This window comes from Cephus cinctus, unplaced genomic scaffold (assembly GCF_000341935.2).
Source record: "Cephus cinctus unplaced genomic scaffold, Ccin1 Ccin1_scaffold1031, whole genome shotgun sequence".
Lineage (NCBI taxonomy): Eukaryota > Metazoa > Arthropoda > Insecta > Hymenoptera > Cephidae > Cephus > Cephus cinctus.
In genome coordinates, this window is record NW_014333566.1 from 50,950 (window position 1) to 75,344 (window position 24,395).

Sequence of the window (24,395 nt, forward strand, 5' to 3'; positions counted from 1 at the left end):
TACCATTAGCCATTAGTTAGTGGGTCTGCGCCTCATCTTTTATACGGGCTGACGACATCGACTCGTCGTGTTTATTTCTCCAAGTCAACGCTTGACGCGCCAGTCTATACTCACGGTTTCCTCGGTATCGCTCGGCTCCCGCATATCCTCGAGGATACCATGCTAAATAATAAAGGAGGAACAAGGATACAAATTACACGTGGATAGGCTCAGTGAAAAGGCTCTATTTTCATTCTTGCCAATAAGAGGTGACTCCTGATCGAATTGAGCTACCGGGTATACAGACGGTTTCATTGACGATGGAACGGAGTCGAGGAACTTTAAGATTTTTCGGTTCTGTGTATCGAAAGTCAGCAGTCTATATATAGGGTGCAGCTTACTCGTGGGGCACGCGCCTGCCGTAAATTAATTTGAAAGTTTTTGCCGCGACGCGCCCCCCCCCCTCCCCTCCCTTTCCCGAAGGATGCAGGCCGCCGTGACCGTAAGCCAAAATAATGAAAATTGGCACGCCTACGTTTGGCATACGTAGTACGCCTATGTATAATCCAGATATATTTATACAGTATTTATATACGATACGTAATACAATGCTTTGTAATTTGTAAAGGCTGATACGTACCTATTGCTACATGTTTATACAAAGTCTACGTTATAGATGCACCGTCATCCGTCTAGATATTTAACTAGAACGGACGGCTGGGTCGTCGATTACCAGAACACAGAGAACGGACCGTGACACAGAGACGCTTTCTGGGATAAGGTGGGATTAGGTTTATCGCCTGGAACGCTGCCGAAAATATTCGTCGAAGGTTTCCCCGTAAATTAATTCCGATTTGTAATACGTTTTCGCCGTGAAGCCAAGCCACGGCCGTCATAGTTCTGTCTGCCAGTGGTGCCAACGAGGTAATGACAACCCACGAATACGTGGGCGAGCGATAAATTCATTTTCCCCGTGAATTGCCAGAAGCGGGAGGGACGTTAATCTCGTCAAATATGGCGCGAATGTATGCACAATATATGTATACCACGTGTACGTTAAAACGTCACTGCGAAGAGACAAGAGTGAAAAAAAGAAATGTAATTCAATTACACGCGATACTGTCTGAAATCGTTCGAATGAAAACACAGCTTAGTGTAACGTTACCCAAACATTGTTTCCTCCATTAGTGCCGATACCAAAACCAGCGTAAGTACCGCAGTCGTAAAACCCAAAGAATCCTGGCAATTAGTTCGTTCGACGGAAAACACGAGAAAGTTCGGAGTTAACGCTTTATACGGTAAATAGAAAATAATACGGACTATTTTTGGTGCGGGGTTATTCTCCGTTTAGAGGTTGGTAAGACTGTGCGACAATGCACTGGGCAAATAAACGAGGTCGACATTAGCGACGCAAGACGCGGTCGCTCGTCTCATTAGAACTCACCAACAGAAACAAGAAGTACGTATGAACGGGGACTAAATGCGGCGGCGAGAAGACGCTCGAAATAGTAGCGGAATGAGATAAGGGTCGATCCAGGGCAGATACCCTAACGACAGCTGGTGATTTATGCGCCTTTAATTGTGAGACTGGCACGCGAGTGCTTATAAGAGACGTTTGTGACTGGTGAGATGAAATAAAGAAGACGCTTCGATAACGAGCTTCGTGGAAGATCTCTATATGCGCACGTGCATAGGTAAACTGTCTTTTCTATAGGCTTTGGTATACCTTGTAACCTAGTGAAATATTTTAACCAGCCGGGCCTCCACCCTGTATCCCGTGAACACACCTATCTGGTAATGGTCAACTGATCTGAATAGATCCTGGATAGGATATCCAGGTTGGAGGTGTGAGAATCGGTCGAATTAACTTTTCGACAAATGCAGGACGTCGAATCTGTTCCTGCTTAGAATCAGGTTACCCGTGTCCCTGTCTAATCCGTCGACGTGAAATCCCCAAGGATCCAGGTTGATATCTAGATCCTATATGCTGCCTCATAAATGGAGGCCGGTAATTCCACAAAAGGAGAAACTTAATCCTTCTCGCAAGGGATCTTGGGTAGATTGACTTTTTATTATTCTCCTGGTGATATATATATATGATATATATATATATATATATATATATATATATATATATATATATACTCCATAGGTATACCAGTTTGAATCCATTCCGACGATCGGGAATTTAATGATATTTCACGCGTGGAATTATATGGGGATATAAATATATCCTAGGCATTATTGAGATGGCGGACGTAAAATTGTTCGAGCCTGACGAAAGATCACCATGAAAAGTTATCCGCTACGGTTGACAGTCTAATTAAAATTCCTCACGATTCTTCAACCCTTTTAGCTTGATTAAGAGTATGAAAAAGGAACGAGAGTCGAAAATCCTTTGAGAAAAAAAGAGTGGACGTTTCAATTTGACGCATCCGTCCGAGCAACGGCGAACGACTTTCAGGTATAGGAACCACTCAGGGTGCATAATTACACGATCATCCCCCGACGCAGGTCGCTCAAAGGAACTTTAGATTAAGAGGTAAAAGACCAGCTGTTATCTTAATGAACCCCCTGGGTAACGAATGGTTTTTCGTTAATTCATTTTTTGTTCCCTAACCTCTTATCGCTTCTCGCTTTCTTACCGCTTAATGTCTGTAATTATAATTCATCGTGACGTTTATCCAACACGAATTCTCCCATTCGTATTTCTATGACACCGGTTATACACGGTATCTATCTTCATGTTCAAAACGAAGGTAGTAGCTTCACTAGGTCGTAGGTCGATTCGCGTGTTGGCCGCGCGTAACCATTGTCCCGGTAAGCGCATCCAATCGTCGACAAATCGCACCCTGCCATTTCTTTCATTGTCCAATTGGTATATTAGCTGCTATTACGCTGTTGAATACGTTTGATAGACAAAAGATTGCAGTGGCTCTCATTTAAATAACACTGACGATATATCGAGCGAGAAAGTCGAAGAACGGACCAGACGGCACTGGGATTTGCTTAGGGGATTGAGAATTGTTAGCGTTTGTTAATAATGGCGAGTATGGTAGAGCGGCATTCAATGACCGAGCAATTGGACAATTGAGCCCAATCATAATAACGCTACTACGAGCAGTAGTATTTCATGACTTCTAATATATATATATATATATATATATATTTATTTATTGGCGACCGTTACGTGGTCAGTACAGATCAGTATGGGGATAGATATATATATATTTGGTTACCTTGTACCTTATTACCATTTAAGCAATGTACTGTAAGAGTCAAGTATACAAGAAGGTATATATTGATATAAGTGATGGAAATCCTGAGAAAAATGATTCACTGGGTATTAATTGACGGAAATTAAAATGAACTATATTTCATTGACATAAGGTTAGTTAATTGTTACTTTTTTTTTCAGTCCCACCAGAGATAAAAATATCCTTGGAACGAACGAGGACTTCCTGATATGGCACGACAGTTCCCTCCTGAAGTGCCGGCATGTAGGTCGAGCGCTGCATTGATTACATTTGACTGACGAAGTCAGTTGGTACGAGTGCGTAAGCTTTCCTGCTGGATGCGTGTACGCTTGACGTGACGTACGGAGACAGTTTCCTAATTGGCAGTAATGACGTTAATGTCGATGGCGGGTTCGTTAACGATAGAGAAACTGATTAGACTCAATTCGCTTGCCGGAATTCTTAATCGCTGGAATTTTACGTATACGCAGGGTGTTGTTTTTGAGTGAAAAATTTTCGCGGGAAATTTGAACGCTTGTAAGATAAAACGGATGGGTTTATGGTATACGTGGAAATGCGAGACATGTGAAACGGGCTTAAGGTTACTTGGAAATTTTCTAGTTTCGTACCACGAGACCAACCGATCCTCATAGCCCATAGTTGTGAAGTGAGTCGTGAATGGATCTGCAGACCAGATGTGTCACTTTGGGACTGGCAAGCCTGCCGGGACTCTCGAACAATAAAGTTTGTCAGTTTTGCCCGAAGCGATAGGTTTGCTTGAAAATTTTTCACTTATTTATGATAAAATTTACATTTTATTACGGATACGTGATTTTTGAGAGATTCTACGAATTTCTTTTTTTTTTTAAGAATTCGCAATGTCCAGGGTACTTCCAAGAATTTACCAGATTTATCTGAACCATATATTTACAGTGCGTCGAGACTTATTTTCGGTATATTTCAAGGGCGTATCGTACTTTTAACTATATGTTAAAAATACCCGATTTAGTCACGTTTCAGCTTAGTCGGCGATCATTACTACGTGCTTCTCGTTTCTTTCCTAATTCACGAGGTAAACCGATCTTCACCGAAGGACCTAGTTTCGTCTTGAGGTTATACCAGGAACCTGTTAACTCCTTATACAAAAGGAAAAGCCCATCGGCTACTGCTATTCTAAACGCAAAGGAGAACAATGAGAGAACGAGAAAATCATTTTTTAAAAAGTCATGTAAAAAGACACATTCGCGAGTACCAATCTGTTCCTCGTTACTGAATTTCGGATTAATTAAAACGTATTACGAGTCGAGGCGAAATACGTGCGTGGAATTCTGGCTGTAGTAAGAAGATATCAGAGATTTCACGCTCGCCACGATTCGCCACGATTCTCATGGTTCGGGAATTAAAAATAGACATAATTATTATTATCATCAAAAATAAAATTTCTCTAGTGACAACCAGCAATCACGTAGATGCAATCTGGATATCTTTAATCGACACAATATATAATTCCTTTTAACACAGAAAATAAGACAGCTGGTCAACCCTTTCGTAATATTCACCCCGACGCCACAAAAAGATCCCATCGACATTAATGGCTGCCATTTCGAAAAAGTATCAGAAGCTATTCCACATTCTCAATGAGAGGATCCACTTGAAAAAAAGGATCCCCTAACAAATCAAATCGTATAATAGATTTTGGCAGGTTTTTCAACGGATAGCACAAAAAAATCTTCTCGGATGACGCAATCAATAAGATCCTCTCGGCAAAGCTGGTAAGACCGGACAGCTGGTAGCCTTTTGTGTCGAGGCGACGAAGCAATGTTAAAAGAAATCGTGAGGATTCGAGTCCAGAACGTTTACAATTGGAACAGCAGTATAAGTCCCACGAGATTTATACAGTTAATCCATAGGATTACGTCGGCACTGTTTTCTATCGGGTTCGAAAAATTTTCTTTTTTTTTTTTTTTCTTAACATGACTTTTCTTTTCTCTTTCTCTCTCTCGTATCACTAGCTCCCATATACATTGACTCTCTTTGTCCCTCCTCTCTTTCCCCGTTACCCTTGTCCGCCGCATGGCTTCTTCCTTTACGCCCCGTCGTCGTTTTCTGTTACCAAAATATACAAGACTAGCTTTCTTTACAAATCTCGGTGCTTTGCCGCGGGCTGAACGCCCGTGGCGCGCGACATCATCATCATCCACCAGTCTCCTCTTAGTCTTATTCGCCTTCTTGGTTCTTCTTTTCACGGCTACCTTCGCTCTCACTCCTATAGCAACGTATCCCAGCGGCGTTTGGAGGAAGGATTCGTTGCGAAGAAGAAAAAAAAAACACAGGGAAACAGACGAAAAGCAAAGTATGCTTCGATTGACAACCTAATTGCAAGTCGTGTCTCCGGTCGTGCGCGAGAACATATTATTCCATATATTTTTTTGTCCCTGAATCTCCTACACCCTGGCATATATTTTTGGAGCGACTCCAAAATAGAAAAAGACAGAATATAAACACAAAATTCATTTTTTTTTAATTTCTGGATCATCCTCGTATACAGGTAGCCCTTGTACTCCCACGCTACCGATTTTATGTCAAGTATTTTTTTTTACGAAAAAAAATTTTAAGGGTTAGAAAAATCGAAGCGTGGCTCAAAAAAATTTTCTATGTATACTGTATGGTATTTGTGTGTGTCTAATGGGAAAAAATTTGTATGGTATGTATGCTCACCAAGACGAACTTGTCGGCCATACGTCAAGCCGATTCCCAGGATGGCGAGGATCCCAAGGATCAGGCAGCTCCAGGTCGTCGTCATCTTGTCGACGATATCGCTTATGTTACTGCGTATTCCACATGAGTGTGTTCTGAAAGGAAAAACATATATTTATCGTAGGTGTTAATGTCGCCAATGCAATACCAGTGGCAGTTGACACTCGCATGGCTGGCAGGATAATCCATGAAAAAATACGGGAAATAAAACGTCCTCGGTTGTCTCTGTACTGTACGTCTGGTAAATACTAACCGACGGTGTAGCCTTCGCGGATACTCGTGTTTTTTCTGTTTTCGCGAGAGACTTTTTTTCGGATAAATTTTTTGGCACCTCGCCAGCACACGAAAATGCACTTGTCCAGGACAGCTAAAGATTTGAGATACTTCGCTAAAATATATCCCCGCCCTGTCTCGTTGTATAACGTATATATCACTGTATTCCGGCCGTTTCACAGCTACGCGTTCGCGTTCCTTGGATTCACATTCTACGACGTTCCTTTGCATCCCTTGGCACCTAGGTATGCACGGTAGCCAGGGTTGTTGCGGATATGAGAATTCACAGCTGGTTTTATTGGAATTGACAACTGGAGTAAATAATGAAAAATTTTTAATAGAATTTCTAAGGTCCTTATGGACTTTCTATAGGGGACTTCCGGATGGTCTCTGGCGACTTCCGGCAAAGTGTTTCAAAATGGACTTTGAACCTTTTTGAAGGGATGGCAGATAATCGTTGCTGGGATCTTCGATAGGATCGAAGGGTGGTCGATGCTAATGGTTGGTCCGGTGGAATATATTTTGGTGGGACTTAAAAGCAAAAAGGCGGGTATTCACGGGGACTGAAAAAACACGGGGACTCGACGAGCAGACGACAAGTGGTTATAAATAATCGTAGCGTTGTGCTGTGTTTCGGGGATTGTTACAGTTGGCAGGACTTAATTACCCCTCGTAACTCTGGCTAGTGTTTATTCACGATAATGACGATGACAGGGCTCGATTTTCTGGCGGGTACTTCAAGAAAGTTTTCTCTTGAGATCGACTCTGCCGGTATTCTTGCCTTTTTTGTTTCTTTATTTTTTCCCTATCTTTTCCTTTTACTTAACGCCTCCTTTCTACGCGTACGAAGTTCGCGACAGCTTGTTTTCTTAGTTTTCGAATGATCGCGCCGTCGCTTTTAAAGGTCGGTTCACTGCGAGGCGTTTAGGTTCGTTGCTAACGCTGCCTAAGAAAATATACGAGACGAGTCCGACAGATAATATAAATCGAGGGGCGGCAATTAATGCCCCGAGTCCCTCGGGAAGAGCCCTCGGGAATCTCACGGAATTTTTTTGGGGCCTTTTTTTTTTTACTTCGAGTTAAAAAAATTCCCTCGGAGACCCAGAAACACCTGTTGCTCTCGGAGAGAATGGTCGAAGTTCGTATTTTCATAGGTTTTTCGTATAGTCTCGATAACTCATCCAGAAACCCTCGTAACGAGTGGGACAGACCCAAAAAAATATTACAAGCTAAGAAAAAAAAGCAAATGGGACTGACTTAGGTACAAAATTTGAGTGGTTTCGAAAAATTTTGCAAATCCCATAAAGAGCGTGACAGGGTCTCTAAAAATTCTCTCGAAGAAAACAATGGGACTCATTAGTGGGACCGAAGTCAGAAAAAAGCCTGGTGACCGGACGCGACCCACTATTGGGCCCAGTTTTAGAAGGTTGCCGATCACCGACTCCGGAAAAAGGTTTCCTAGTTCAATCCCTTAATGCGATTTGTGTGAGGCGGTTTATGGGGTGACTGTTTAAAGAAAAGGGATGGACCACCCTAAAATTTCGAATATTAATATAACAAATTACTACTCAGGATTACCTGGGCTAATCTTGATACCTGTTTCAGTAGGTTACCTGCCTAATTTCGTGAGTCAGGTAGAGAAAGGGCCCCTTAATAATTCACTCCCTATAAGACCTCAGAGTCCCGTACCGCCCGATTACTGCGATGAGCCGTGTAATTCAATTACAATTTCTATTGTCCCTAATACACCTAATTCTACGCCCGATCATCCACCAAGTCCCCTTTTCATTTATAAACGTGGTCGAGGGACCCAAACATTTAATTTCTAATACGTGAACACCCAAGCGTGCTCTGGACACGTTTTAAACGGCGGACGAAAAACTGGCGAAGAGTCCCGGTACAAGAATATCAAGGAAAATCTCATAAATTTTTTCATTAATTCTATACGCCTTTTTTCGAACTGAAATTCCTACTGGTAACGTTCAGATATCCGGCGAATGAATATCAATTTTTTTTTCTTTTCGAAAACGACTTTTTCGTCTCTCATTAAATCCACCCAGTCCGATCCCACAGACACAGGGATATGCATTAAAATTCGAGTAATATAAACAGAAAAATGAATTATGCAACGTGCACCGCGTCTTACGTGGGTCGCGACACAAATGCGCAGGACGAAACGGAAGAAGTTCCAACCGTTTCCGGTTGTATTCGTGATCCAGAGGTTGGCAGCAGTTTATACGTATTTCCGCAGGTTGGATTTACGTAGCGGCAATCATATATATACACAAATACATATTCACCGAGTAAATGGTTATATGGAGCAGACGTTCTAAAATTGTCAGACTTAAATATTTGCACGTGAATTTTTACATATCGACCAATAAATAATTCCGAACAGATTGGCACTTCTATTAATTGTACATTGTCTGACGTCACAATAACCACGCGCACCTGTGATCTCAGTTAAGTTCTGAGGTAAAATTTTTTTTACAGTGCTTTTCTACCGCATATAGATACACGACCCAAGAAGGCCGGCAGAATGGTTATATATGGTGTCCCATGGGGAAAGAGAATGTTTTTGGGAGAGGAAAACACATGGCTGGGATTCTGGCCGTCGGCGTCGTAAGTTCGTAACGAAAACCATCCCACGTTAGAGGCACAGAAATCGACGACCTCAACTCCATAGGACTGCCAAGAAGACACCGAGTTACGAATCCCATGGCACGAGTGTACCCAGATAATAAACCTTGGTAGTCGCAAGGAGTATTCTCCCGTAAATCATCTGGATCGTAACTTCCCATGGTACTGAGACGCTGGAGAACTTCATGGATGGTAGCAGACGAAAACGACGTGGGAGAAGAGCGAGAGGGGAGGATAGGAAAAAAAAATATAGGTTGTATTCATGGACGGTCGATAAAGTACGTGAGTTTAATGGGTAAAGTGTGAATCGTGATCTGGTGGTCTGGCGAGAAGAAGAAAAAAGTAATGGAAAACAAAAAAAAATGGAAAAAAAGAAATACGGAACGAGAATAAAACGAAATGGCTATTTCGTTAAGCGTGGAATATATCCTGGATCGCGGCTCGTTAATTTCGTTACGCAACGTTATGGGATGCCCCATAAAAGAGGTCGGTACGCTTTATTCAATTTGTTCGTGGGGTAGCGGAGCCCCGGCTTTGGTAACCCTGGAAACTTTTAATGGGATAAGGCTTGAGATTTAACTGTAGGCAAAGAATTTTGGACGGCTTACCAAGAAAGATATCCGCGATATTCACTGGTTTGACCATAAAATATTCTCATGGGTTTTCGTGGACTTTTTTTCTTCTGTATACTCATACAGGACCCCATGGATTTGTGAGTCGATGATATGTTGAGGGCTGTTTGAAAAAAAAATATATTATTCGATTCTAATCGATGATTGGATTCAATGACTCCGTAGATTGGACCAAGTGGTACCGTAAAGAATGGGGATAATACAGGGTTGAATGTAACAAAGGAAAGTGAAGACAAGAGCCAAATCATTGTTGGACCGTTAATGGTATCCGACTAGGAATTATGTGAGGGTAATTTATTTTTATATCATTTTATTCACAACAGACACAATAGTCTTGATTGCATCTGGACTCATTACCGGACCTATCAAATTTCACCTATCTACCGGGTCGGTATTTTCAAAGGGAATCAAAGTTTTTGTACTCGTCCAAGAATTCGGATCCCAGAGCCATCTGACCCTAAATTAATTTCCATGAATTCCTCGAGGATGAAATATATCGGGGTACCAAATTATTCTGAGCAAGTTGTTCGGAGTTGCCGATAATCTTGACCTGGTCTGGATGACTGATCGCTATATAACAGGTCGACGATTTCAGTCGGGACTGTAGGGTGCGAACCCTAATCAGCTTAGCCATGATATCCGTTCCAGTAGTCCTAATATAGTAGTCCCACGAGGAAAACATACATGTACCAAGGATACGCACGTGGGTGGGCCAAGTCCCACAACAAACAAAACCCTTCCATAATTGTACTCGCGTCTCTGAATCCTGCTGACTGTATCTACACACAGGAGAATACGACTCCGTTAACCGAGGACTATGAAAATCATTGAGTGATCACGACGACCAGTTTCTGTTTACCATGGCATTAAGGATATATTTACCATCCACTTAGCCACCGTCCGAATGACGTTTGAGTCCAGTAAGGATGGACAGGAGCTCCGCGAAGGACTTGGTGCTCCTTTCTGTATATGATGAGTAGTGAGTATTTATGAAAAAAAAAAAAATTCATATAATATAAAAAATTATTGTATGTCTTCGATTTTACTGTCAGGTATCGAGGAAACGAGACTATCTGAGGTTAACGAAGAATTCGTAAGTCATGTGGGATCTGGAAGCCTTTTAAGCTGAGACCACGAGAATCCTAAAACCCTACATTTAATTTAGTACGCGTTTCAGTGCTTTTAAGAATAGCCATAAATAATAGTCATTCAACAAGTAAGAACCTTGGTCGCTTTTAACGCACCAAGCTTTCCGTGGGTTCTAGAAAAATTTTACAAAACTCATGTCTTACTATTTTCATGTATGCGCGTTCAGGTAACCTGTCGCCATTAAATATTCTGGTATATTCCATACTGGTGTCGACTGTTCGTCAGGGACGTCGTAAAGACGTTACCTTCCCGTGTCTATGTGGACAAGATTTGACGATTGTTTTGGCTCGCGCCATGCCAGATGGCCCCGTACCATCTTCCTTGGGTACATATGTGAATGGATCTTGACATGCTCCTATGCATATACGTACTATACCTATATTTGTTGTATAAGTGCGTGTCTGCACGATGCCCAAGCTTTATCTTCTCCGGCAGAGACCCAGGGTGCGGACTGTAAGTCAAGTACGGTACGTGGCGTAGGGCCCCTAAAAATCCAGGGACCCTTTCGGTAAAAGGAAGGCGCGAAAATTTAGGGGGCGACGCATGCACAACATTGCCAGGGCCTGTACAAACATCGGGCCCTATTTCTCTAACCTACACTGTAGGTACACACGTCAACCCCGAGGAAATCAAAAGAACTCCTAGAGGGATCCTGGAGTTTCAGGGGGGGGGTTCCGACTTCCTGTGCCTCAACGTCACGGGGCTCTGGGATGCCAGGAAAGGGCCCGGTACCCCGCTGTGGCGCGTGTTCAAGCGTAGACTAAATAATGGCATGAAATTAAGCGCCTGTTGCGTATACCGCGGGGCCCCTAGACCTTAAAGGGTTCAATGAGAAAATCAAAAAAAGGGGTAGTTAATATTTTTTTTAAGTACATTTTCGAATTATTCAAAGTTACATACCCATTTCTTTTTATTCTGACTTACATACAAAATGGGTCCTATATGGTTTCTATTGTCACACAGGGTGGTGGGTCTTTACTGATTTTGGGTCTTATGCAATTCTTTCTACGCGATTGGCCAATGTGTTTTATCGAGGTCTATGTCCATGCTCGTAGGCTAGTATCTATAAGATTTTCCAAATACGGACTCACCCATATAACGTCCTCGCGTGAACACTTGCGAGACAATAGAAAAGACCGTGATTCGAATCACGAATATATTTCGAATGACTTGTTCGAATCATCGAGTCATCCAGTGTGTCTCCCGTAGCGGCTGGACAGGCGAAGCAGCGCGAATCAACACGGAATATTCATGGGACGCGTAACTTGGCAAGGGTGTACTAAGGAGAGGCTGCACACAGAATACGCAATTCAATGCTACCGATCGACTTCGTTCGACCGATAAAAGTTTGAAATTAATTATTTCGATAGTTATCGATCCAAGGATTTTTGTAAGAAAAATTTTTTTTTAATGAAAATATAAAGCGAATCGATAAGCATAGATAATATTTATTAGCTTCTAATCAGCTTCTGGATTCTAACCTTCATTTTCGTGTAAACAAATTCTTATCGGATTCTTATCACCCCAACCGAACGTTTACAGGTACAATGTTTGAAGAAGACACTCACAGTGATAAGAGTTATCTTCGTTCCTCCTACGGTTAACCTTCCCACTGCCATCACTTGAGAAGTTTGAAGTTCAAGATGAACCTTCTTGGTAACGGGATAAGGTCCAAGAGACTACGAGTCTTTCCAGTACAGACCAAGGATTCCCAGTAGGGATCTTACGAGGCTGATGCTGTAAGGTTGGCAGCCCACGAAGATGACGCTTTGGGTATAAGCGTTGAAAGTCCTGAGGATGTTAATAGTTTTTGAAAAACTTCTTCCAGAGACAGTTGGCATCACTGAGCACGGGGGTCTGCCTTTCGTCGCCCTGATCCCCGACATCCATAATTCATACGGGATGCACAGATCCACTTTCGTAGGAATGGGTCCAGGTCCATACCGACAGCTGCCAGAGAAGCGTAGCTATAGGTACTGTCAAAGCGATACAAATTCACATGGACCAAAGGTCAGAATAAAAATAAATCAAAGAATTAATACACTCCCCGCTAAAAGTGACAAGCCCGATGATAACGTTGGCAGGTTTGAATAACCTGAGATAAATTTTCAGGTCGACCCCGATAAGCAGTGTACATCGACGATCCAAATTCGACGTGAAAACTCAAACCAATCGCAGACCTGATGGATGGATGCATTTAAATATTTAATTCCTCACCGCAAGAACTTATCTCACCTCCAACCCACGTTATACCTGGATAATATCTACGTCATGTTACTTATTTTTTTTTTCCTTTATCTACACCACACTTAGCCCTGTTGAGATAGGACCAGACAAGGCATTAGCATACATCACCACGGGCGAGTTTCCAAATCGACCAAACACGGATTCGAACCGGTAGTCGAGTTTTGAAAAAAAATTCCCACCATATACAAGTAACGTAACTTTTATATAAAAATTTCAAAAATTCATATACGACTTTACATCGTTTAACCAAAAGCTGTAAATATTCCCTTAAGCACGGCTCTACGATTAGACTATTCACAGAGCCAATTTCTTAATCTACCTTGAAATCTTAGACGTCCAAATTTCCAGCGGACCGCAGACGTTAGCCAAGATTGACGCACGTACGTGTAGTCGGTTGGAGTCTGATCGACGTAATGGACAGTTTCCTGAGCAGACGACAGTCCTCACTCCAGAGTGAAGTACGTACGTACGTCCACGCATGGTCTCTTGACCCCAGACCTCGAGAACGAGAAGCATAAGAAGGCACGCGATACGTTTGTTTGGTGCCCGTGGCGTATCGACTGACGTACTAGTAGAGCATAGTAGCCGCATAGAAGAAGACGTCGTTACGCGTCGTAAAACCATATAGCGGAACGTCTTCGACGCGTAACTGACCATCTTTATTATCTTCCCTGAAGCTGCTGACGACGGACGCCATAAAAGTGTACAGGAACAAGTGTACGAGCGCTATGGGACATTATATGGACATGGCAATAAAGGTCGGAATATCGTGGGATATGGCTAACGGATTGCGTCCTGTCTTAATGATGATTCTCCTAACGTCATACGTGTCAGGTCGTGATGGCCAGCTTGACGATTTTCGGAATGGCACGTGGCCATATTGAAATTCTTAGGATCGAAGCATCTGCTCGACATTACAAGCGGCACTTTCTTAAAGTAGGATTCCCTTTTTTTTTTAATAGGCTGAAAAGCCACGTGACATTGTTAATGATTTTCCGGTAGTGGCTACAAGAGTCCATCCGGAACACTGAAGTCAGGTCTGGAGCGTGGTGTGAAATGGTTCTTAGAATTCGTCCCAAGTACTTGGGTCTGCGCGTTACGAAGTTCCGGGAGACCCGCGACCAGCGTCAACGTATATAGATATTATCTATGCTGACGTCACGGTATCCAGTACAACCCCCTATACAACTGATGAAATCTACCCCGAAAATTTGTATACAGTGCCCACCCCCCGTAAAATTGGAAAAATTTTTTAATGTTTTGCCCGAAAAAAAAAAAAAAAAAAAAAACTAATGATCGGCCATTCAGATAAATCTGATCTCTACCGTCCGATAGTCTTTTTTCGAAATATTACGAAAACTCTCACGTAAAAGTTAAAGCAAAGTCCGCCGTAGTCATTCGTAGTCGGTCCCGATGTTCGCCACTCAGCGGAAGTTCACCGTGATTTGTTTTGACGCCGGAAGCGATGCACGTGTGACGTCGCCCGGTGGGACGCCATGACTTTTCTCAATTTATACCACGACTGCCTTGGTATCTACCAGTCTTATAGGGTAAAAGACAAAGTCGAGGATATTTAATAAAAATTATTGAAATTTATAAAAAATCGTGTATATACGTAGCGATACGTCAAGGATCCGTAAGGAGTGTGAGGTCAAGACACGTCACCGTTAAACGGGCATGTTAACTCGTTAAACGGTCGTTAAGCAGTACTTTCTCCGAAGGTAGCTCGACACGCGATAACTTCCACGTGTTGACTATCGTGGGCGTTTATGCAAATGATGACGTATAGTACCGGTATATCTATGTAGGAGCATAAAAATCACATACAATAGGTAGAACCTTTCACCGGAGCTACTCCAAGGATTATATATGTGGATGCGCCTTTTCGATCGTATAGCTACCAGCGGAGCCCTAATAGAAACAAGATGCTGTTCCGTCGATATTACTACAGTCATCGGATACGTTCATGACGCAACGAAGGAGCATGCTAAAGTAAGAGAGAGAGAGGTTAAAATTCTTAACCTAGTCTAAGAGGCGTTTGGGATTCTGTGTACAGTCAATGAATTGACAAAGGTCTATTTTTCAGGCTCCTTCAGTCAATCATTCCCATGAGTGTTGTTGGCATGATTCTCGACAATGGCCATACTTTGAGAGACCCAGAATGTACCCACATGTAACGGCTCTACAGTCGCCAGAGCACAATGAGCGACTGACTGTTCGCAAGCAGGCGACAATGTGCGCGGTCTATTATTCGAGTACGGAGAACAAACGTCAATGGTTTCCAAGTTGCTGTGATACGTATTAACTCGGTCACCCGGTACGTGAGAAAATATAAAATTTTTCAACCGGACGAAATCAACGACGTCACACACCAAATTGACGCGCACGTTTCTTCGCGACGACCCGGTATTCCAATTCGTGACTTCTAACCTTACTTATTTTATTCTCAGTTACGTCAAAGTAGACCGGACTTGTATTAGTTTTTAATTTTTCAGTTTCAAATTCATAAATCTCAATGTCGCAGTGACTTCCTGACTCACCCGGTATATTATCGTTATGACAAAATTCAGCCACGTTCCTTACCGCCACCTTTCGCACGCTGCGATCCGTCACCGTGTTCCATCTGTTTTCACGGCTTGTAAACGGGCCTAAAACAAAAGGCCTGCACGCGATAGTAGCCTATTTAACTATAGCCTTCGTTCTATTCTAGCCGAAATAATCAATCCCTCGCGAAATAGTGACTGACCGCGTTAAACCGTCTACAAATTAAGCCACGCGCCTGAGAAGCAGTCGTTAAATTCTTCGCTCGGTTCAATTTCGTTCAAATATTTTTTCTTTTTTTCTTTTTTTATTCATGACTCACGTTCAATTTCAAGTAGATTCAAGTCAATTGACAAGGACCGTCTTGACTCTCGGTTAAATATTCGGTAACCACAACCCGGCAATGCTCGTCTTATTACATAAACTGATTTATTTGCTCGACAGCAACCATATACGACATACACGTGGCTAAGGCATCCTGGCTTTTTATACGCACGTAACTGCATATCAGAAATAAAATTGGCACTGATCTCTCAATAAACCGAACCACGTGATTAACCCCGTATAAGGTCGGGATTCTATTCGCCCCAAGGTTCGATAAGGGCAACTCTGTCCTCACTCTCATCAATCCGGTTTTTCGTCGTGGCAGTGTCGTCAACGTATAAAGCGTATGCCCGGTGTCGTCAATCCAGTCATCAGTATCGTTAGCACGTTCTCCACTCGGGATGGTGATTTATATAGTTAATCAGCCATGCCAAGACATATCTATTACACGTAACAATCTAACTAGTTCACTACCAGAAAGGGTTACGCGTTAACGTTAATTGATTCGTCTCTAATAAGTTGGCAGGAGTGCGAGAGTATCCCTGAGACGTATATACCCACGTGTATACATATATTCTCAGAAAAGTAAATCACTTGGAATATTTTTGAAATCCATTCTGGCGCCAAGGCGACACAGAACATGGTGCCTTTAATAACAAGGAGGTTTAACGTTTTATACTATATATACGTATACACGTAATACGTAAATATAAACTTACTCCTGACTGAATCCCTTGTTCCTAACTGACCGAAGAAAATTTTAGCGTTATCGGGATCAGTAAATTCTCAGACGGTCTCGGTAAAAGAATTTTTATTTTTGACTTTTTTTTCAAAATCAAATTGGTCATCTCGGAGGAAAAAAATATATATACAGGTTTGAGAGTAAAAATAATTAATAACGTTAATCGTCGCACCCTCTATGTATTCTTATTAAACGATCGAGTAAGACGGTATCGAAGTTTATTTAAAAGTCCCGCAAAAATTGCCCGTCGAGATACGAAGATAGCCGAAGCCCCGGCGTATACACTCGAATGGCCGCGTCTCGTTCGCCGTAATAACAAACACTAGGATGTTCCCTGCCGTAGGATATAGACCGAGTGCTTTTAATATAAACCTGCATCACGGATTCCGTTCGAAATCTCTTATTCTCTTTCACTCGTGTCCGCTCGCGAACGCAGCATCTCTATCGGCTTCGGATCGCGTGGCGAGACGATCTCGCAAACGGGGCAAAAGTAAAAGCCACTCCCGATGGATGCTCTTGGAAGGATTTACGAGGACAAAAAGACAGAAGCGCTATAGAGACTCTCCTTGCCGAAGAAATCGCTAGTATAGATATACCCAGGTGGAGTATGGCTGGTGGAAGATCTTTTGGGAGGTCAGACACCTGTCTATCGTTCATTTAATTGACAGATGCTTCCCTCCAATTAACGTCGGACTTGGCTTCTGCCTTTCTCCGGAGCAAGATCATCTACGGGAGATGTCAAAGTCGAGAGGGTATTTCGGTAACGTTCATCTGGTGTAGAAAAAAAAAAAAAGATTCCAAATATATAATTTATAAAAATTTTTGATAAATTCAATCGTTCGAAATCAATCTCGACTACTGGCATACGTATTGTATCGATAATTCTTATCGATCGAGACTAAATCATCTCTCTTGATCTTCTCTCTGCTTTTATCCAGATGGACCACCGTGACGAGAAAAACTGGTTTCCGCCAAGTTACTCTTACGATGAGTAATGTCGTACACGGGATATGTTGTATAAGCGCGTAAGCGTAGCACGGGCATTAATGCGCAAGGTAGATAGATATAGTTATATCTAATGTAGCCTGTGTGCATATACGTATATACACTCCGTATTGTGAGACCCGTAAGGAAGATTCCATCTGAGTAAGTCGAGCGTGTATCGCGATAACAGAGCCAGATGTACACGTACGACTTTCGGTAGTACTACTTGGGTGGCTTCAATGGAAATTCGTCCTAAGGATTGAGATAAGGTTTGTTTTCGAGCGCTCCTAACAGCGCATTCCCAACTGGAATTTGCCGATCGCCGAAGATACCTTCGCGATACGAATGAATTAGCTTCGGTAGACAATTACTATATTAATTAGCGGGTACCGATTAGTATACAAGTTCGAAGCGAGCGTAAGATATATAAATGGATAGGATAAATATTATCGTGGGATTAAAATAATTTTCACTGGTACTGTACAAACAAAATTTGATAAGCGTTATACTCTTCCCTCGATAAAGATGTTCATTGAATTTGGTGATTAAGAAAAAATTTTACCAAAACCAACCGATCCGGCAGACACAGTTATCAGATTTCAATTGAGATTAATACGTAGAAGAGAACGTTCTCGTTGTACTTGAAAGTCATAAGAAAGTGCTTGTAATATTTTCTAATGTTCTTTTATCTTGATATGAAAATCCAAGATAACACCATATGAGACGTAATGGTAAAAAATATAAATAGTAAAGTCACTGTCAAGTGTCTCTTAGCCATGGACCATATACGTCCCATAAGGTCCCATAGAAGATGAAGCTCCACCAGGTTTCCCACGTTGAAAATCCTGCGGTGCGTTTTCATGAGCGACGCCAGTCACTTGAACTTGAGGAAAGATCAAGGAGACGTAAAGCCGTCCCCCCGTTGAACGAAACTGGACTTGATTTGTTCCCAGAAGCCCTCTTTAATTCCGCGTCTCCTTTTGTTTTCTGCGCACAAGAGTGAAAGAGAGAGAGAGAGAGAGAGGAGGGAGCAGCGTCGGGACGCGCGGTCGCTCAGCGCTAATTGACGGAACGAGCGCAACGAGGTCGAGTGATTGGCTAGTCTTTGTAAGGTCCTTTGAGGACGGGCCTTGTGCTTGAGGATTAGCATCGTAAACGAAGTTCAGGGTGTGTTCTGACAGGAGACCATAGGAAAAGGACATAGGGATAACCCATGTAAGGATCCATAAAGTATACACAGAGCATGAATCGATCACATATTGAATGCTGTACCTTTAATCCAAAAAAAAAATTGAATCGACTCGAAATTTTGAGCAATTAAAAAAATTATGTCCAACCAGTCACTTTCGTGATATAGAAAAATTGAGAAGGGTACTACCTAGGATTGGAGTAAAACCTATGTCCGTCCTTGTCTTACGCACGTAACTCCCAATAAGTCCGTCTCTCTCGCACTCCCAGGAGGTATAGTAAAATCGCAAATCTCCCTTCTTCAACACCAAATTCCATCATGAGCATATGGTCGCATGACAGCTGTCAAATCTGACTGTCACTTCACTTTGACGTCCCTATAAACATTATTAACGTACACACAATGTCTCCGTGACATCGGAAGATCAGACGCATTACAGCTGCATTCGTTATTACGCAATCAAACTATTACCGAGTGCGTCTATCGGTCGCATCATTGACAGCGTAATCTCGCTCGAATTAACCCTTAGCTAATATTAGACCGGTTAAGATTACTCGCAGGAATTTAACAACTGACAGTTCGAGTATTCAATGACACAGTGTAAAGATTTTCCAAATTGTCTCACAATCAGGTATAATCCTCCACGCCGATCTCAATATTTTCTTTTCGTTCGATACCTACACGTAGTATATCTATACTCTACCATATATATTGCGACGCGTACACATGCATATATATTGCGACATTTAAAGTCTGTCACAAAATCTAGCACATCAAGTGTTTTAATACCTCCTAAAAATTATAAAAGTTTCCGCGAACCGACTATTGCGGTTAGGTTCCTTAACGAAACACGTATTAAAGTCCAATTTCATGGGCGAGTATATAACTATATATACATATAGTATATCGGTAAGCCACGATGCGCGAAGAACACGCGTTCGCCGTGGAGTCTCGTGCGTGTCTCACGCAGCCGGCGCCTGGACGAGACCCACCTGGACAAGGAATGTATTGAGAGGGACTATACGAGAGCGTAACGTTCCCGCTAAACAAATAACCTGTTACCTCAAGAACGTTCATTCACTTGGCGCATCTGTCTCGTTAACTGTTTTCCTTCCACAACGTCTTGATTAATTATCCACATGTTTTTTTTTTTTTTTTTTTTTACGGGGGATGCGAACTCAATTAGATCTACATAGGGACTTTTTCTGTTGGCCCGAATAATAAACTTCCGATACGTTAATTAATCGAACTGACTCTTTCAACGATAACGTGAAGTTGCTTCGTTAGTAAATGATATATGGGACTGGAATGTACATTGCTGAATCTGTGCTCATATGTGCTTATAGATTTTTCGAGATGACTGTACATATCGTACACGGGTTTTCAGCAGGTTGATGCAGTCATATGATGAATTATGAGAAAGCGCCCAAGTGGAGCGTCGCGATGCTTGTACAGGTACAAGGGACCATTTGAGAGTTAGTGGTATGGTAAAATTAAAAGAGGGATGATGCAATTTTTTTTTTAAATTATTAAATTTATACTTTGTCACTGGACGCTACGGGTACTACCATAAGCGATACCATACACGTGTTTTGTATTTTTAATGTTTATGGTGTTATCGCTATGAGTTACGTGGTACGGTGAGGTCTCTGAGTTCGATGTAACAGTGGTCCTGGTCTTTTGGTGTACACGTAATAAACTTGGCATCCTGATGACAGTGCAGCAAGATATGGGTAACCCCCACCATTATTCCCAGAATCCATTTTGAAAAGCGGGCCGCGATCATAAATATATAAATATGGTGGGTTATTAATAAGATTCAGGCCGGATACCGATAACACGGGCTGGTTAGTCGAAGAAGTTCTGGAGTTTGTGTGGTATAGGAAAAAGTTTAGAGCACAGTGAGCGAAACAGTATAAATCGAACGAGTGTATTTTTTTGGCCGATCGAAAGTGAATAAAGAAAAAAGTTTCACTTGAAAATTATCAAAGCGTCGTACGCATTAGTTTCGACGACGTGCCAATTTTCGATTGAATAAATAAACGCGTGTGTATATATATATATATATATATATATAGATACACCTTGTACGATTTTTAAATGCAAATAGAATCAAGGACTATCGAGACCTTCTTCCTTTTACAGGGATCGCCAACCCTACCGACCGTGTCCGATTATCCTAGATACACCTTGTACGATTTTTAAATAGTTTCGACGACGTGCCAATTTTCGATTGAATAAATAAACGCGTGTGTATATATATATATATATATATATATAGATACACCTTGTACGATTTTTAAATGCAAATAGAATCAAGGACTATCGAGACCTTCTTCCTTTTACAGGGATCGCCAACCCTACCGACCGTGTCCGATTATCCCGTCCAGGTCCTGCGCATGCAAATCGACTCATTCGTCGCGGATGACTGGACGAAATTGTCACGATAATCCGAGCGTGATTGGTCGCTGTATTGTCGCAGGGATAATCGACAGGGATGAAGTCTGCGAAGTATTTCAACACGAAGATACCGTCGATTCACGTGGCTATCTCGTGCGCAGTGACGAGCAAAGAAAAAGAGAAAGGAAATTTTGGAATAAAATAAATCCAGCGATCTCGAGCCTTGGCATCGACCAAGAGAAGGAGAGGAGCATCCATTATTCCATTCCGTTCAAGTGATCCCAGCCGGCAATCTGGTCTTATAAAGTGAGACCACTCTACGTCGTCATGGCGACTGTGACCGCGTCGATCTATCAAACAAATCGCAGTCGGACTTCTTATATAAAGTCAAGCCGACTTTACAACTTACTACCGAACGAACGTAAACGCCGTACCGCCCACTTGTTACATATGGCAGCAAGAAAGGCTACGTATGACAAATCCCAAAGAAGAGACCAAAGATAGTGGACACAGTGTCGGCCATTGTTGTAGCGATATTCAAAGATTTAAATCCCACGCCGAGCGAGTCAAGTCCATTGACTAAAATTTTTGTCGTACCTATAAAGGTATACAGGCTGTATGAATGGAATGGAGATACTGAGGATCGTGTGAAAATCTTTGAAACTGTCGGTAATGTAGGAATCTGGCTATTCATAATCTACGGCTCTGTGATTCGGTTTCTAAGCAGCCGTCCGGCTATGGGAGTCACTGAGCTTCGAGGACGTATTGCTCAAGAGTGAGGAGTCTGGGTCGAAGGTATAGAATAAGGTCGACACCTACGAGCTATGGATGAATACCGGAAGAGACTAACTAGTGTTATGGTTACTAGTTTAGTAGTCTGGTACCAGTCTGTAGGGTTGTACAAGCTTTAATTGACACGTGATTACTCTCACGTGTTCGAAAGCAATAAGTACCAGTCACGGTATCATTATAATGTTTAGCGTGTAATTAAACAAATGAGTCAGACTGGCTGATTCAGTGGTACACTGTCTATGGACGTCATTTAAGTTGCGTGGGCTATAGCTATTTTTTTTAGTCTTTGGTACCTAGTCCATGTTACCGGTAGGTAAATAATGTCTTGGTAAATTGGACGTATCGTTCTTGTAAGACACTTTGCTCTCGTTAAGAATATAAATTAAGTCATTCCGGCACTTTGTATATGCTAATGCAAGAGTCGAGAGAGAGAGAGACGGAAGGTATAGAAAATATTTTTTTACAAGACTCCCTGTTAATTCCAATAGGATTCAGGTGCCCATCCGATTCGTTCCTGTTTTAAGGTCAGATGGAGTAAACTAGCCGGCGGGTCGGTTGAACCAGGTTTTGTCTCGTGTTGTAATAATTATCCTCGTCCCACGCTTACCACCATTTAGGGGATCCTCGAATGTGGCATCATTGAGGATAAATGAAAGGATGAATGACCATAATAGAATATGGCCCGGTAGTACTACCTAAAACGTGCCTTAACGTGACGGTAGTTCAATTGTATTCTATGGGCAAGTATAGGAGTTTGATAGATTACAAATTCTTATGAAAATATTGAATTAATTAAAATGAATCTTGAGAAATGTATAAAATATGTAATTATCGTTGATTGGATTTTAATTATGCGATTGCTAAAGATCAATGTTTTTCAATGGATTCCTATATCAAAGCGTAGATTATACAATGGGAACTATATAGGTATATTGCGCAATATACTGCCTCTAGGTATTTCACGATTCGTTGGCTGCTAATTAATTGATTTTATAAATACATCAGTAAATATCATTTCACACAAGTAGTCGTAAACTATGCTGTATTGATGAGCAGACATCGTAATAGGAAATTGCGCCTTACTTACCAGACGCCTACTCAGACGTAGATCGTAGAGTTTCTGGGAAAGCTCCTTTAGGCTTCTCTTTAAGGTTCCCCTTCTACTTTGATTTCTTCTTCTTCTTCTTCTTCTTCTTCTTCTTCTTCTTCTTCTTCTTCTTCTTCTTCTTCTTCTTCTTCTTCTTCTTCTTCTTCTTCTTCTTCTTCTTCTTCTTCTTCTTCTTCTTCTTCTTCTTCTTCTTCTTCTTCTTCTTCTTCTTCTTCTTCTTCTTCTTCTTCTTCTTCTTCTTCTTCTTCTTCTTCGTCTTCCTCAGAACAGTTAGTCTCAGGAGCTTCTGGTTTTTCTCAGTCGACCCGTGTACCGCAGAGACTGACTCATCCAGTCCGATCTGGAGTATCGAACAGTGCGATGATTTTTCCTTTTGTATTTGAACGATTTTTCACTTTTTTATATTCTCTTTATCTTTTGTTGATAGACACAATAATAGCTGCTGGCTATCCAGTCAGCGTTCCCTGACGGTGAATAAGATTCGGTCGAGCGCCGTACGCGTGGCCGCTGTCAGATTTGCTATACGGACTGATTCACTAGGCGGTCTGGGCTTTTACCTTGTTATTTCAGGCAACGGTTTTTGTATAAATCCTGATAAATTTTTCATGCGAATTCCACGCCGTTCCCTCGTCCATTTGATACGTCTTGATGTCTTCCTTACGGTTCGACCATTTCTTCTTCTTTACGTATACATATATTTCACTGTCAACGAGCGATCGGACAGCTAGAAAAACATGCGAAAAGTCTCACGTTATTTAAGTAACCTAATTTTTCAAACAGACACTCCTCGACCGATCACGTTCAAATTTCATAGAAAAACACTTCACGGTATTATACGGTCTAACCTTTAAGACTGCGTAGATCTCAACAGGTTTCTTCTCGAATTTCCAAGAGGCACTTAGTACATGTGAATATCACTAAATCAAAGGCACTGTCCTTCCTAACCTCCAAACAATTATTCCATCCACAAATTTCACCTTGTACGAATCCAAAAAATATCCCTGTAGAATCACTTTTGCGTATTCACCGAATTTTTCACTTCCCCCGGTTAAATCGATGACAATCCAATAAGTTTTATATCCAATGTGCGATTTTGACTGTCAGTTCCTTCGGTGCTAACAAATGGTTTAGCTGCGTTGGGAATTTTGAAAAAATAAGCACCTTGTCACGGACTCCTCGCAGGTTTACTACGGCGAGTCGTAGCAGCAGTGTCAGCAATAACAACAGCAACGGCAACAAGGAGCGCACTAACATCAACGACACTGACCGATGATGATAGGATGGAAGGATGCGCTTAGGGAGCTCAGGGCGAAGTGCCAGAGCGAAGCTTGAAATAACCGCTCGGGCTGATCTCTCTTCCCCGTCCACCAACCCCGACCAAGACGTCTACCCCCACCATTGG

At 42.0% G+C, this 24,395-nt stretch overlaps 1 protein-coding gene across 4 annotated transcripts in view; it reads right to left on the minus strand.

Annotated features, from left to right (window-relative positions):
• LOC107271667 (fibroblast growth factor receptor homolog 1) overlaps positions 1 to 23,082 on the minus strand; it is a 31,265-nt gene extending 8,183 nt beyond the window's left edge. For 2 of the 4 annotated variants that reach the window (XM_015747909.2, XM_015747910.2), the window contains exons 1-2: positions 22,973 to 23,082; positions 5,934 to 6,067 (exon numbers count right to left, since the gene is read on the minus strand). In XM_015747909.2, coding sequence (XP_015603395.1) covers positions 5,934 to 6,018 — 85 coding nt within the window. In that variant the 5' untranslated portion in view covers positions 6,019 to 6,067; positions 22,973 to 23,082. Of the gene's footprint in view, positions 1 to 5,933; positions 6,068 to 10,399; positions 10,423 to 12,234; positions 12,373 to 22,972 lie in introns of those variants that run through there. The other 2 variants (XM_025088876.1, XM_025088877.1) reach the window with 2 other exon arrangements.
• Positions 23,083 to 24,395: the final 1,313 nt, after the last annotated feature.